General features: G+C 40.3%; 7 protein-coding genes across 7 annotated transcripts in view; 4 read left to right on the forward strand and 3 right to left on the reverse strand.

Annotated features, from left to right (window-relative positions):
• Positions 1-398: 398 nt before the first annotated feature.
• SS1G_09487 (hypothetical protein) lies at positions 399-1,490 on the forward strand (the record flags this gene model as incomplete). The annotated part of the gene is made up of 1 exon (XM_001589715.1): positions 399-1,490. The coding sequence occupies one exon, from the start codon at positions 399-401 to the stop codon at positions 1,488-1,490; it is 1,092 nt and encodes a 363-aa protein (XP_001589765.1).
• Positions 1,491-2,418: 928 nt separating this feature from the next.
• Positions 2,419-3,245, forward strand: SS1G_09488 (hypothetical protein; the record flags this gene model as incomplete). The annotated part of the gene is made up of 2 exons (XM_001589716.1): positions 2,419-2,457; positions 2,523-3,245. The coding sequence occupies 2 exons, from the start codon at positions 2,419-2,421 to the stop codon at positions 3,243-3,245; spliced, it is 762 nt and encodes a 253-aa protein (XP_001589766.1).
• A 316-nt stretch (positions 3,246-3,561) lies between these two features.
• On the reverse strand, positions 3,562-4,026 carry SS1G_09489 (predicted protein; the record flags this gene model as incomplete). Its single annotated transcript, XM_001589717.1, has 1 exon — positions 3,562-4,026. One exon carries the CDS (start codon positions 4,024-4,026, stop codon positions 3,562-3,564), a length of 465 nt encoding a protein of 154 aa, XP_001589767.1.
• A 1,151-nt stretch (positions 4,027-5,177) lies between these two features.
• On the forward strand, positions 5,178-5,569 carry SS1G_09490 (predicted protein; the record flags this gene model as incomplete). Its single annotated transcript, XM_001589718.1, has 3 exons — positions 5,178-5,243; positions 5,309-5,410; positions 5,465-5,569. The coding sequence occupies 3 exons, from the start codon at positions 5,178-5,180 to the stop codon at positions 5,567-5,569; spliced, it is 273 nt and encodes a 90-aa protein (XP_001589768.1).
• A 1,216-nt stretch (positions 5,570-6,785) lies between these two features.
• On the forward strand, positions 6,786-10,141 carry SS1G_09491 (hypothetical protein; the record flags this gene model as incomplete). The annotated part of the gene is made up of 2 exons (XM_001589719.1): positions 6,786-6,857; positions 6,920-10,141. The coding sequence occupies 2 exons, from the start codon at positions 6,786-6,788 to the stop codon at positions 10,139-10,141; spliced, it is 3,294 nt and encodes a 1,097-aa protein (XP_001589769.1).
• Positions 10,142-14,068: 3,927 nt separating this feature from the next.
• Positions 14,069-14,224, reverse strand: SS1G_09492 (predicted protein; the record flags this gene model as incomplete). The annotated part of the gene is made up of 1 exon (XM_001589720.1): positions 14,069-14,224. The coding sequence occupies one exon, from the start codon at positions 14,222-14,224 to the stop codon at positions 14,069-14,071; it is 156 nt and encodes a 51-aa protein (XP_001589770.1).
• A 447-nt stretch (positions 14,225-14,671) lies between these two features.
• The window catches only part of SS1G_09493 (hypothetical protein), a gene marked incomplete at both ends in the record, with an annotated part of 1,591 nt that continues 523 nt past the window's right edge, over positions 14,672-15,739 (reverse strand). Inside the window, 2 exons of the mRNA XM_001589721.1 lie at positions 14,672-14,691; positions 14,993-15,399. Of these exons, the coding sequence (XP_001589771.1) occupies positions 14,672-14,691; positions 14,993-15,399 (427 nt within the window). The remainder of the gene's footprint in view (positions 14,692-14,992; positions 15,400-15,739) is intronic.

A 15,739-nucleotide genomic window follows, 5' to 3' on the forward strand; every position in this document is an offset into this window, starting at 1 on the left:
TTCCAACTCTTCCACTTCAATACGCGTTTTATCAATAATTACTTATGGAAACTCATTCTAAAGAAGTACGAATTATCTTAGCTATTGAAGCTATTAAACTTAATCCACAATTCTCAATTCGGAAAGTGGCAAACCTTTATAATATACCTCGATCTACTTTGAGGGATAGAATTAAAGGTTGTACTAATATGGCTGATTATCGACCAAAAGGTCATAATTTGACCAAATTAGAAGAGGAAGTGCTTATCCAGTATATAATCGATATGGATGAGAGAGGGTTTGCACCTAAATTAAGTGGTGTAGAAGATATGGCGAATTATATCCTCGAATCGCGGGGTGCGAAGAAGGTTGGAAAGCTCTAGGCTCATCGCTTTGTTAAACGATGCCCAGAATTAAAGATGCGTTTTAATCGCGTTTATGACTTTCAAAGAGCTCTTTGCGAAGATCCCAAGCTTATTGAAGAGTGGTTTGGATTGGTATCGAATATGCGGGCGAAATATGGTATTGTCGATTCCGATTTTTATAACTTCGATGAAACCGGCTTTATGATGGGTGTAATATGCCCTGGAATGGTCGTAACTAGTATTGAACGATGTGGCAGAAGCAAGGCAATACAACCAGGCAATCGAGAATGGGCTACAGCGATTATATGTGGTAATGGAGAGGGTTGGACTATACCTCTATTCTTGATGGTGCAAGGGCAATATCACCTTTCTAATTGGTATACCGAAAGTGGTTTTCCTGCAGATTGGGCTCTTAAACCTACTTCCAATGGATGGACGAATAATGAGACAGGCCTAGAATGGTTAAAGCATTTTGATAAACATACTATTCGTCAAAGGAAGGGCAAATATCGAATGCTAGTATTGGATGGGCACGAAAGCCACGAATCAATATCTTTTCAATCATATTGCAAGTCAAATGATATTATATGCCTCAGATTACCACCACATTCAAGTCATTTAACTCAACCACTCGATGTTGGGTGTTTTGGCGTACTTAAACGTTCATATAGTTGTCAAATTGAAGGATTTATCAAAGCTCATATCAATCATATCACCAAGGTTGAATTCTTTATAGCCTTCAAAGCTGCATATTTACAATCATTTACTATTCAGAATATGAAAGCTGGTTTTCGAGGAGCAGGTCTAATACCATTCGATCCTCAATCTATACTCTCAAAACTGGATATTAGGATTCGTACTTCTACCCCTCCATCTACCTCCTTGGAACTTACCAATTCCTGGATCTCTCAAACCCCTCACAATCCAACTGAGGCTCTCTTACAATCAACTCTAGTAAAAGCTCGAATGGCTCGTCATCAATCAAGCTCTCCTACACCTATATTTGAGACTGTGCAAGCTTTAGCTAAAGGTACAGAGAGACTGGCATATGAAGTTACACTTTTGAGTGCTGAGAATCGTATACTTCGAAGAGCAAATGAGGCATTAAGTAAACGTCGACGCGCCAAAAAAAATTCAACTACGTAATGGAGGAGTACTTACTGGACAAGAAGCTGAAGATATATTATCACAACAAGAGGTTGATAATCAGATTCAACGCGACGAGCGTCAAAATGGGGGAAATTCTAATAGGGAATCATCTACTAGTCGATGCTGTAGTAAGTGTGGAAAGACTGGTCATAATTCAAGAACTTGTCAAAATGATATAATAGATCCTAGATTATTAGATTCTTAATAGTTTGAATCAATTGAATAAGTTATGATTGATTAATTAGAATTTGAAGTGGTTAAATGGTCAAAAAGTGGGCGGACTAGTGATATGGGCGGACTGCTGATAAACCACGTTATACAAAAGATCGATTATTATAGAAAAAAGAATAACGAAGTCTCTTTTTTATATTTAATTATTAAGGGTTATATGATTAATTAATTGGAAACCTTTATGTATATAGTCTACTATTCCTACTTTCTCACAATATAACAACATTTTTGTATACCCAATTTGCCGTACATGTCACTTCAGATTGAAAAGTATCACAAAATTTTATTAAGTATATCTTCATTTTTGAACAATCTCGTACTCAAATTAGATGACTAATAATTCTCTACCATGTGCAGTAGCGCACACCTCGGATTTGCGCGGAGTAGAGAGATCATTGACCCTGCGGACACTTGAAAAGATTACGTATATGCTTTGTTTTGATGATTATATAAGGTTATTCAAGAATGGAGTTTGGAGTTTGGTATTTGTTATGTGAAATTGAATCTTAAGGTTTAAGATTCTTTGCTTTGTGTTCTAGCTTTGTGCTCTAGCTTTATATTTTATATTTTGTAGGACATATTTTTGTATTGGATTCCAGACTTCAGATTTTAGTGGTTTGATACGAAGATACGAAAATACGGAAATTTTGTCCTTTTACCTCAATTACCTTGTTACCTACAACTAGCAGATACAATGACCTCAACCTCGATTGTAGGCAGTACAGGCCTCGTGGTACGTATTCTCCTCACTCATTCACCTCCCTCCATCACCACAACATCTAACCCTTAAAAAAACAGGGCTCCCATATCCTCAACACGCTACTCTCGCACCCCTCCATCTCAACCATCCATTCCCTCTCTCGCCGCAGCCCCCAAGAACCCGCCGCGACCTCCTCCCCCAAACTCCACCCCCTCATATCCGAAGACACAAAAACCTGGTCTTCCCTCCTCTCCTCCATCACCCCCTCCCCTAGTATCTTCTTCTCCGCCCTCGGCACTACAAAAGCCCAAGCCGGCAGTATCGAAGCGCAGCGCAAAATCGACTTAGAACTAAACCTAGAACTTGCACGCACCTTCGCAAACAATAATTCCGAATCCCAAGATGCCAATCCCAAATCTAAAATCTACATTCTAATTTCCACACGCGGCGCAAATAGTACTTCTCGAATCCCGTATTCGAAAATGAAAGGTGAATTAGAAGATGCGGTTACGAATGAGCTCGCGGATTCGTTTAAACATGTGGTTATTTTGAGACCGGGGTTGATAGTGGGAGAGAGGGATGATTCGAGACCGGCGGAGTTTGCGTTGAGGAAGGTGGCGGGTTGGGTGGGTTGGTTGGGCGGTGATGCGTGTAGGGATTTTTGGGCACAGGATGCGACGGTTATTGCGAGGGCGGCGGTTAATGCGGGGTTGAGGGCACAAGAGGGGAGGGATAGTGATGGGGGGGTTATTCCTAGGGTGTGGGTTTTGGGACAGGCGGATATTGTTAGGTTGGGGAGGGGGGAGTGGAAGGGTGAGTGAGGGGTGGGTTTGTTGATTTAGGGATGGGTTGGTTAGGATTGTGGGTTTATTCTAAGTTGGATGGATGGAGTTTTAATTTTGTGTGGTATTATTGGGTCTAGGTGGTGAGGTATGTTGTATTGTAGTTTACTTGTAAATTGTTGCTTCCATTCATTTATAAATATGCTATGTTATTATTACGTGCTTTTCATCTCTTCCCATCATTTCTCTCTCTCATCATCACATCATATACCAAAAGCAACCCACCGAGATCCAAACCTCATTCCACCATCCGCCCTCCAACCCTAACTCAAACATCTACATCCCCACCACTCTCTCACACACTCCCCCTCCCTCCCTTCTTCTCCCTCCCCCCAAACCCACTCCCCTTCTCCCCACTCACATTAACATCCCCCTTACTCCTCTCCGGCCCCCCACCCATTTCATCCGTTTGTCCACTCACATCCCTATTCGCGGGACTCACTTCTAGCGGATTACCATAACCTTCTTTCTTTTCCCCCTTCCCTGCTTGATTTTTTTCCGACTCGGGATTAGTGATGTTGGGATCGAAAGCTGCGGATTGTTCGCGAGCGGCCGCGTCGTCGGTGCCCGATTTACTGTATTCGGTGGCTTCGGTATTGATGCTGTCTTTTTGTTGAGAGTCTTTGCGGGGGAATTGGGGGGAGGGGGTGGTGGTTATGGGACGGATGGAGGGGTGGGTGAGGAGGATGGGTTTGCTGGGGATTGTGGTGCGTGTGAGGCGGGTGAGATGAGGGAGGCGGAGGAAGTGGGTGGGTGACATGGCTGTATTATGTTGTGTTGTTGTCGTGTTTGTTAAGGTTGTTTGCTTGGTGATATATTGTAGAGGTAACAACTCTAGAATATTGAATTAGCTTTGTTTGGGAACTCATTTAGAACTCATTGTACTGGAGATACATTTTTAGAAGAACGTAAATTCAACTTACATTGGGTTTAATCTGAACTGAATATTTCAAATTTGATCTCAATTGAAAAGGTGTTTGTTAGAAATGCTAAATACTACAGGTAAGATTTTGCACTCTTCAATTGCATGTACTCGAGTATGCATGAAAATAATGACGACGACGTCATCGAGGAGCTTTTAGCGTTTGGAGCTACCCCGCATTATCTCGCCCCTGGATAGAATTATGGTTATCCAATTAATCGAGTGCGAAATTGAATCCATCGATTAACACATCAATATATTGTCTTGTAATTGAAATATGCTACCTTTTGATTTGAGTGTTACTTTCTCAATTGTGTTGGTATGTAATAGCATAATGCTGAATAGAGACATTATTCAATTAGTTCTAGGTTTGCTGTTCATCAGCAACCTGAATTAGAACATGGATAAACATGTGATTGCTGCTACTCAAGCCATCAGTTCGTTATGATTGTGATGCTGATTTTATGTAAGCAATTTATTTGCCACGCTCTCGATGTATTTCCTCTTCAAACTAGTCTTATTTTGGTTGTCCGAGTTGCTTGTATCGAATTGTGTAATTCTGCAAAAAGCATGGTATAGATCGGGATATCTAGACATGCAAGTTTTCGTATGGAAGATTTGAAATTGCATTTCTAGTCGTAAGATCTTACATTCTTCCCTGTGCATAGCAATAGCGTTTATGTCAATAAAGGACTAAAAGATGGGGAAGGTTAGAAAGGAGAGTCTTCTCCTGGTGGAATTTGACTTGACACAAATCTTGGTTACGCCACCGTTAGTCTTGATGTCATGATCACCTAGGTAGGTACAATCTCCCATACATCTCAGGGGGAAGGAGCTTTGGAATTTGGATGTTACTTATAAACATCATACACTCCCTCCTCCTTTCATCCTCATTCAAAACCATTCCAATGTTGCGCACTATTTCAAGAAAGACTTTCTTCCAACCCTCAGCTAAAATCTTTAAGCCTACAACCCTTTTTTCAAGAAATATGGCCGATAAGCGTGTTGAGCAAGCTGCCCAAGCTGCTGGTGAAAAGAAGGATACCAACCCTTCTGTAAGTAGCTGTTTACTTGTCCAGTTAGGAACCTCGAATGCATTAAGCTAATCAAAGAGACTTAGAACCCATCAGTTATTTCATCTGGAGGCGCAATTGGCAAGCAATTTAACCCTGACGGAAACATTGGACAAATTGGTGAGAAGATTGGTGGTCCATTCTCAAAGGTAATACTCAAGGCCAATTCTGTTTTTAAGTCTTCAAATCTAACCCATAAATAGGACGGTGCTATCGGTTCCCAGTTCGATGCCGCAAAGGATGGTCTCGCTGGACAGGTTGAGAAGGCTGTTGATGGACCAAGTAGACCTGCTACTGAGAAGAAGTAATGACACTTGGGGTTGATGAATGAAAGACGATGATAAGGCCATAGGCCGGAATATATTATTTTTGGACGTCTCTCACTTCAGAGGAATTGGTCGTATGTACTATAATCGATAATAATGAACTTTGTTCAACGATGTATACCTTGGTGACCTCCCGTTAGTCGAAACTGAGAATGTGATGTTTGCTGTAGATACTTTGAATCCACGAATAATCTCCAGGTTGTGGAATGTGAAACCCAGTCTCCTACAACGCTGCCCACCTTTCTATGTATTTGCTCACCAACTTTGATGAGCAACTCACTTTCTGTATTCATATTCCCCAAGGGATCAATCACTACCATCCAAACACATGACACATTGTTATCTGTCGCCAAATATTTAGCCGCGGAAGAGAAGTTGTCAAGCTCCATAAAATGCTAAGTGAAAGGCTTTGCACTCAAGACCTCCAACTTGGTCCATTTATCCAAGCGGCTTACATTCTATCTGACTTGGCTATCGTGCTTCTTGGGGAAATGCGATTGTTGATTTTCAAACACCAGACGATACATTTCACTCTGTGTTACCATAATTCGAAGTTAGCGATACCATCAAATCGGCATCGATCGATGAAACAGATTTGATAGTATCAGTTCGAGAGTTCAAAACCAGCATCAGAAATGAGAATTTTCGTATTCGGAACAAAGAAATCAAATGATATTCGGCTTCGGCTTCGATAAAACTTTCTTCCGGTCGGATAAACTTTGACAGGGTATCTTTTAATCGAAGGTGTTTAGCTTGCTTGTGATGGCGTGCTTTCTCGTGCTCTCACGTATTTTCTCGGAATTCACTTAATTACCTACTATCAGTTTTTTAACACGGCCAGTGAAGAAAGAAGGTGGGTTTGAAAGTGGTGAAATTTCTTATGAAGGATCTCTATTTATTATTACTAAAAGGTGATTTATCGGAGTCATGGTTTTACATTCCAATTGATAGGCCAAAGATTATATATCGCATTTATCACACTAAATCTTTCTCTTTCAGATTAAGTTGTAAAGGGATATTATTTCCTTCTACTACTGAGTATATTGTTGACTTCTTTACTTTTTTACAACATTCTCATTCTTTTTCATACTTCCAAGTGTATCAAGACAATTGGTCTTGAATTTCTATTTTCTTTCATTTAGATTCTTGTCTTGTCGAAAGTTCTTCGAAGATACCCCGCCACCATCAAGTCGCAAGAATGGGGGAATCAACAGATTATGATCAAACCAAAGGCATAAATACTAAGCCCGAAGGTGATGGATCTAAGCAGGTAAGCCAAAGGAATTCTTCCAGAAACTATTCACAAGTGTCTAATCATTCTGTTCTCTGCAGGAACCATTCGGAAAAGATACACTCAACTCCACCTGGAATTCCGAAACCGAGTCTTCTTTCCGAACATTCTCCCAAAAGTCCTCCAATTTGCCATTTGGACAAGCAATTGAGTACGATGCGATCAGTGGACCTACCTATGTTACTGCACAAACTTTGGTTCAACAAGTAGCTTATGCGCTCTCTGATAAGATCTTCTCTTACTCCCCGGAGTCGTTTGATCTGGATGTTGCTATAAAGTCTTGGGCCGCGGCAAACACAAAAAATGCCAATGGATATACTACACAAATTTCTCCCATGCAGACTCGATCTGGTGCTGGATCCATTGCTCTTGGATATATGTTTTCAAAGGATTTCGATTTGACCAAGAGACATATCCCTCAATCACTTTTGGCCACTTCTTCTAGTCTTCATAGCCTACGTTCAACTCTCGACCAACTTTCGTTATTATACTCTGTTGCAAATCCATTTGTAGCTCACGTTGCTGCTGTTGATTATGCACCTGGATCTGGTGGTCTCGTCACGGACTATGCAACTGCTTTGACTGTAGCGGAAGAGTTGGGACTCGGTTTGGTTTCTAGTTCGTCTGCATACGAAGCTCAGCATATGTCTCTCTTCTCTACGTTGTTAGCTACCGTTCTTCCAACCATCCATACCTACGATGGTATCACTGTTGGCCGTGACACTCTTCGTGTCATTGATATTCTTAGCCAATCTGGTCTCAGCAGTTCCTACAAGAGCATTCTTGACGAAATCTCGAAACTTGGAAAGAGAGCTGATGCTGAAAGTAAAGTTTCATCACTTCTTGAAGCTTTTAACAACGAACTTGGTACATCTTATGGCCTTTTTGAATATAACGGAGATGAATCTCCAGAATCTGTTTTGGTTGTCTTCGGTTCCGTTGAAAGTTCTCTCGCTACTCAAGTCGCAAAGAAGCTCTCTGCTGAAGGAGAGAAAATTGGTGTTATCAATGTTAGAGTTTACAGACCTTTTGTAGAGGAAGCTTTCCTAAAGGCTCTTCCTGCATCAGTTCGAAATGTTGCAGTCCTTGGTCAAGTTCTAGACGAGTCAGCCGCAACAGATGTTTCTGGTCACTCTAATTTGTATGAGGATGTTTTGGCAGCAACTGTATTCTCCGATAAATTTCCAACCGCTCCAAAGGTCGTTGATGTCAAGTATGCTCGGTCGCAAGTTTTCACACCCACTTCTATCGCTAGCATCTTCCATCAACTTGGAGGCAAATCTATTAACGAGACTATATCACTCTTGACTGTTGGGCAAGTTGAGCAATACTCATTCTTTGATCTCGAGGATTCTGCTGCTGCTTCCGCTCCTTCTGCTATCAGCAAGCTTCTTTCTGGTGATTCGGCCAGCAATGTTCTCATCAATCAAACTCATGACAACTTCATTCAAGGTGGTGTTGTTAGAACTGATATCCGAAACTCCAAAAAGTCAATCGAGGCTGCTTATCCAATTGAAGAAGCCGATGTTACTTACATTGGAGATGAAAAGTTATTCAAGGAGATTGGTATCTTGAAAAATGTCAAGTCGAATGGAAAGATTATTGTCAAGCTTCCAGGTGTTAAGGACGAAGATCTGGAGAAGAAGATTCCAAGCTCTGTTCGCAACGAGATCAAATCAAAGGATGTCGAGTTATTTGTCCTGGATCCAACTCTGTCAGAGGCTCTTGAGAAGGAACCTGCTCTTGAAACTTTGTTAATTGAACTTGCATTCTTGAAGATTGCTCGCCCAGAACTTCTGGATGCCAGCGAGGACAAGCTCGCAGCTATTAATGGAAGCCAAGAACAACTTCAAGCTGCAGTAGCTGACCTTAAGAAGGTCATTCGCAAGGTTGAAATTCCTGTGACTTGGGCTGAAGTTGATACCGAAGCTGAAGTTCTAGACCTTCCTGCAACTATCAAGTCCAGCAGTTTTACGGGTTTCCAAAAGGAAGAAACTGAGGCACCATCTCAACTTCGTAATTGGCACGCAGCTGCTAAGGGTCTTCTCTTTAAGGAAGCTTATGGCACTAAATCTGAACTTCGACCAGATCTTACTGCCAAGACATATGAGATTACCGTAAAGGAAAATCGTCGTTTAACCCCCATCACATATGATCGTAACATTTTCCATATCGAATTCGATTTAGGAACATCCGGTCTTAAATATGATATTGGCGAAGCTCTTGGTATTCACGCTGTCAATGATGTTGCTGAGGTTGAGGAGTTTATGAAGTTCTACGGACTCAACGCAGATGATGTTGTCGAAGTACCTTCTCGTGAGGATAACAATGTTTGGGAGGCCAGAACGGTTTTCCAATCCTTGGTGCAAAACATCGATATCTTTGGTAGACCACCAAAGAAGTTCTACGAAGCCCTCGCCGAATTCGCTTCTGATGAGAAGGAAAAGAAAGAACTTCTTACACTTGGTGGCCCAGAAGGTGCCAATGAGTTCAAGCGTCGTGCTGAAGTTGATACAGTCACCTACGCTGACATTCTCCTTGAATTCAAGTCCGCTCACCCATCTTTCCATGACATCGCTCGCATTGTTTCACCAATGAAACGTCGTGAATACTCCATCGCCTCTTCTCAAGCTGTCAATCCAACAACTGTCGCTCTCATGATTGTTGTCGTATCTTGGGTCGATCCAAAGGGTCGCGATCGTTTCGGTCAAGCTACACGTTACCTTTCTTCTCTTCCTGTCGGATCAAAGGTTACCGCTTCCGTAAAGCCTTCCGTCATGAAACTCCCAGCTCTTGATACAGCTCCTCTTATCATGGCTGGTCTCGGTACAGGTCTTGCTCCTTTCCGTGCTTTTGTTCAATACAGAGCTATGCAAAAGGCTCAAGGCAAAGATATCGGTTCCATCCTTCTTTACATGGGATCTCGTCATCAACGAGAAGAATACTTGTATGGTGAAGAATGGGAAGCCTATCAAGATGCCGGTGTTATCACTTTACTTGGAAGAGCATTCTCCCGTGATCAAAAACAAAAGATCTATATTCAAGATCGTATGAGAGAAACAGTCACCGATATCATTCAAGCGTATATTAAGGATGAAGGATCATTCTATTTGTGTGGTCCTACATGGCCGGTACCAGATGTTACGGAGGTTCTTGAGGAGGCGATTAGGGAGGATGGTAGATTGAGTGGAAAGAAGGTTGATGGAAGGAAGGAGATTGAGAGGTTAAAGGAGGCTGGTAGATATGTTTTGGAGGTTTATTAGATGGCTTTGGGCATTGTTGATATGTAGCTAGTGGTTGATTTTTAAAGCGTGTTTAGACTATACTGGTTAAGATTGAAATCCATAGATCGTATCTGGACTCTGTTCGGAACTAAAATTATAGATTTGTTGCTGTTTAATCTTGTCGATTTCGCTTGGTTCAAGGTCGTGTTTGTTATCTATTGAGAGTATTATATATATACATACAGTAAATAGTACTTTGAGTATATGTTTTTTGTTAAAATTGACAATTATCTTATTCCATTCTATTTTGTTTAGGGAGAAGAGTTCTAGTTGATGAAGATTTCGGACGTAGTGATTGACAAGATGAGTAAGTATTCAGATGAGGGTATTTAATATTCGTGTATTGAAATATTTGCATCTAAAGTCTTTGGATAATTACCTAGGATGATATATATGCAGCATTCAGACGATATATAGGAGTCTACTTCTGTGAAAGTATCAAAATTGGACGAGGGCTTTTATCTGCTGTATATATATACACATATATATGCAATTATCGTCCGAACATCCATTTAGTTATATTTCCGCATATTGTCAACGTCCCTCAATATTTATCAATCATTCCAGAGGTCATCATTCTTCATGATGAAAATCTGCTTGAATTGTTCAGCTTAGTGTTGAAATTTATTGATGGCTGGCATTTTTTCGCTGTCTATTTATATGTCTAATTATTTATATATTTTAAGAATTACAAATAAGACTATAACCTATAAGAAGGAATATTATATCGATATCCATATCGATAATTTCCTATCGTGTAATAAAAGTGTGCACACACATAAGTTCACAATAATCTGGTGAGCCAAAAAAAAAAACAAAACAGCCTGACCGGTTTGTCATCTGTAGTTGATTTATTGAGGGGGAGGGAGGAGGGGGTGATTTTATAGAGAGAGGGGTGTTGAGGTTTGAGGTTTGGAAAGTTTTCGGGATTGGGGGGGTAAATTCATTTCTGAGGGGTTATGAGTAATGCCTGGTGCCCTGGTATTCTAAGAAGGAATATTTAGTGAAGAATATGGGAATGTGAAATTGTGAATAAGCCAGAAATATGTACAGGACCTTGTGGTGAATATTAAAATCTGGCTTGTACTAGGTAATTAACCCCCACTTAGTAATTGACGTGCGGAGGATCTGGTGGATTACAACTTTACAAGTGACCAAGGAGATGTGGAAGGTTCGGAATTTGTTAAGGAAATGAAGAGATAGAGGAATTTGGGGAACTCTTAGAATCCTAGGAGAAGTGAATAAAGAGTTTGTGTGAACTTGGAAGGGATCAAAGAGTCATTTGTGGATATATGCCATCTTCAGTCAATAACTAGGTACCTAATTATAGATTACAGAAGCGCATGGGATTCTATAGCCATTGAGCACTCTACTGATTAGCCCGGGAGCTTGCAGTTCCCTCTTATTCATTGGAATATCAATTCTAAAGTTCGGACTTTCTGCCCATTTCTTTTCTGTCAACCTATTTATTAAGCTTCGCTTTCCACCATGGAAGAGTGTATAGCAATGAGCTGATGATGACTACTCCAGCGAGATGATCCAACCATTTGGGGAATTCGAATTTTTGAAATACTGTAGAATATGGAAGAATAAGGACTCTGAGATCTAGGAATTATTTACAACAGGTTACTGATTGAAACAAGTGGTATGTTTTTAACCGACAGCGATTATCATGCAAACCGACAATGAGAGGATAGATTCAACAGTACTTGCTTTAATTGAGAGAAAATCTAGCTAGATTTTGAACTTTGTCAAAATATATTCGTCAATTTTGGAATTTACTATTCATACGTATACGAATTGAGCAGGATGCATTCGGCGCAGCATGAATCAACTTGTTTGTAAATGTAGAAATTTATGGTATACTCAAGAACTGCGTAGGGAGTATTTATAAAACCAAGTAGGTACTCACAGATCGTGGCATACCTAAGGAGCTTTATTCACTCCTTTGGCGGTATTTACTTTGATTACCTACCTAGGTATACTAGAAAGCAAAATCTATACTCATGATGTGATACAAATAGAAAACCTTGGTGAATACATACAACTCTTCAACCATATGTATAAGAGAAGAAATCCACTCATTCCTGACTCTTGACGATAGAGGTGTGAGCTCTGTAGACATATAAACACCCAAGTATATCGTAAGCTTCCACAATCACAAAACAAAGTAAAATGATATGGAACGGAGGGTTTATGGGAGGTGTCTGGCATAATTTTCTCTTTTGGAAGTTTCTGTTAGACAATAGTATTGAAGGAATATAATCTTAGATATTTGAAGATGGAGATGAAAAGGTAGATACTCGTCCTAGTAAAGGGAAGATGATAATGTAAATAATTACAACAGTGGTATCATGTAAAAGGGAGTGACAATGATAAAAAAAAGAAAGCGGGGTGACAACATTAGATTCTACGTCCATCTAAAATCCTGCATGTATGACTTGATCTCCGAAGTCGTAGTCAACTATATATATGCTATGAGTCTATGATACTAAAGAACTTTAGCCACAGACCCAAGGATCGATCAAAGGAAGCTATGGATAGGATTTATCAGGTAGATCTAGTACTTTAAATACCATATACCTTCTTGATATGATATTTATTCCCTTGAATTTTGGAGAGTTAGCCGGAGATACTATCAGACCTAGACTTGGAGATGAAAATTCTCTCCAATATACTCAACATCTCATCCAAGATCCAACACTACACTATCATTCTACAATCACACAATCTCAAAGTTTCTTAAAGTTTAAAGCCCACTATTGATAGATAATATTAAATGTTAAAGAAACATACTTTACCATCCCATCGTGCTCATCCACTTCATCTTGCCCACTCCACATTGAGCACTCCACATCGGAGATGCTTCGGCATACAATAACTTGATACTTTTAAGTCTAAGCTACTTGGAATTATATCACAAGCAATAAGATAGAGCATCGGCATAGAGAAGCGAATGCCGGGAGTTAGTCTGGATTTAGTAGACTAATAGCGTAGGGAAAATGTGAAAATCCTAGGGACCCAAAAAACGTGACACCATCGCGGAAGTTCTGAAGTTTTGGAAGATTTCACAATAGGGAATGGAGCTAAAACATATAAACGGTGTATGAGATTGTGTGTTTTTGTGGTCGTAGATTATTGGCTGAATGTTATGAAATTATAGTAGGTTGGCCAAATTCGTTCGTTTAATGAGGTGGTTGAGTTTAGTAACTGACCAGATTTAAACAAGAAACTTTAACTGGATTTTTGAACAGCCCAAACTTTGGAATCAATCTGAATTCATTTGGATAGCCAGATTGATCTGTATATCCAACTTTGTCATATCGCTTCCAGATGCCCAAAAAGTTTCTAGCCCTCAATGTTTGAAATGTCAGAAAAATTTGCAAATGCCTCACTGAAGCCAATCGTGAATACAGTTTTTAACTTTTAAAGGACACTATGCATGAGAATGATGATCGTCCCAGATATCTATCCGCAATTACTGAATGTGAGATACTCTAGGACCAAACTTTGTTCTCCTCCGGTATCGAATGTGGTTAGATAGCTTTTGACATGACAACCCGCTCTAACTTAGCCAACTTCTTAGTCTCAAGCTATCGAATTTCTATTTGGACCAACATAATCACCATAGTAACAAGAAAAAAATCCCCCAGAACCAAAATCAAAATCATACAAAAAGTTGCCCCAACACAAAATTCATCAATTCGGAAAAGAGACTACCAAAAATCAATAAACATGAACGAACGAACCCTTCTTAATAATAGACTCATCAGTCCCGGCCCAAATCTCATTGAAGATATGTGCGAGGATTGTCATTTCATGTTGCGGACTACAAAAGGAATATTTCGGCTCATCACAAGTGGATATATGCATAAACGGCTTCGATGGACCAACGAAGATATGTCATTACCAGAAGGCGACAAGGCAGAATCTCCTCCTACCACTTGGCCAAACCAATTTAATCATACACTCCTTGGCTGGGGATGCATAATTTGCGGACTGATTCTCTCTTCTCCGAAAGCCAGCGAAAAAGGCTCGGAAATTACACATCCCTCTGTCCATCACAAATACAACCAGAGGGTTCCTGCTTTCCGTAGCATCAGCTTTCGCCCCATCACTGCCAACCAAGCTAACGAAGAGGTCGAAAATCCATTTAAGGATCGAGCGCTTTCGAGGACTAGTCGGCACCCAACAATCCTAAATATGACGGAGGTGGTAGAATATTTTCATGAGAATAATATCCATATCAAGGGTGTCATTGTCATGAGGGGAGGGGAGGAAATCGTTAGAGTGCCATGGTACCTCCCGATGTGGTCTATATTTATTCGCAGGGACTTGCGCCTTAGAGTCAAAGGAATTTTTCAAAATGGATAGCCAGGTGTCAAATAAAAACCTCTTCGACCGTATTAACGACTCAAATACCTAATCGATAAGCAAAATATTGAAATTTCTGGATTATGTTAAGGGATCTGCGGAAGGAGAATGATTTTGTATGACTGGAGATAGTTTTTATTTGTGGAAAAGTGGTCCTTTGTATCTAAAATCACTGTCAGAAATTTGGACGCAATCTTCATCGAAAATGTGTAACTGAACAAAATAAAGTGCCATCACGCGGACCAAAAATGTGGGAATAGTGTAAATCTTGAATATATATCATTCCACATGGAGTTCCGTAATTGAGCTACTTGCACTGTTCCAGTAATGCTCTCCCATAATCACCTCTGTTGGGCAATCTGTTGCATGTATGAATGTGACATCTCGCTGGACTTGTATTCGTTAAGAAAACTGATTCAATGTTAGATATGTAACACCAGAAATAAGATGACTTACTGCCACAATGGAAATCCAATTCCATAAATGCTACAGGACTATGGATGCGATAATAATATGGATCATCGTCTCCAAATTTACCAATCCAAGCAAAATATGTTTCGTCGAGATGCTTTTTAAATAGTGCGACTCTGTGCTCCAAGACTGCATCGGGGTAATACTCATTGAAAGTTTTGAAAAGCTTAATAATTTGTTCCTGCTTGTCGGCTGAAAACTCAGAAACTGGACATCCTTCATAGGGAACGATCCTGTTATCTTGTCTCGCACCTCCCAAGTGTCTTTCGTCAAAAGGATTCCACCTATCATCTGGAAGGCTCTTTCCATCCATACCCTTACTCAAAGTTGCCTTATCTTGTAGTTCCTTAGGCAAACTTTGCATCAAGCTCAAACTATCCATCTCTTCTGATCTAAATAACCTCAACCCAGCATGTGGACCTTCGTCGATTCTATCAGGTTCTGCTCCCATGAATGTAGGACCAATCACCATTCTCTTGCCAAGGAATACTACTACATGAGACAAATGATGTCCAAAGAATGTATATCCCCATTGTTTTGTCATGGAAGGTGTACCAAATAATCGAAAGTTATAGGAGTGCTCATTGAGTACCTTCTTGCCATTCACTAGATGGCCAAGAAAATCGTTTGTGAGGCAGCAGGCAGGAATCTTTTCATAACCCTGTTTAGAAGATGAAGCTTTAACGGATGGTATGAATGGCGGTTTGAATTTCTGGGAAACACTCGTCGAGT

This window comes from Sclerotinia sclerotiorum, genomic scaffold (assembly GCF_000146945.2).
Source record: "Sclerotinia sclerotiorum 1980 UF-70 scaffold_13 genomic scaffold, whole genome shotgun sequence".
Lineage (NCBI taxonomy): Eukaryota > Fungi > Ascomycota > Leotiomycetes > Helotiales > Sclerotiniaceae > Sclerotinia > Sclerotinia sclerotiorum.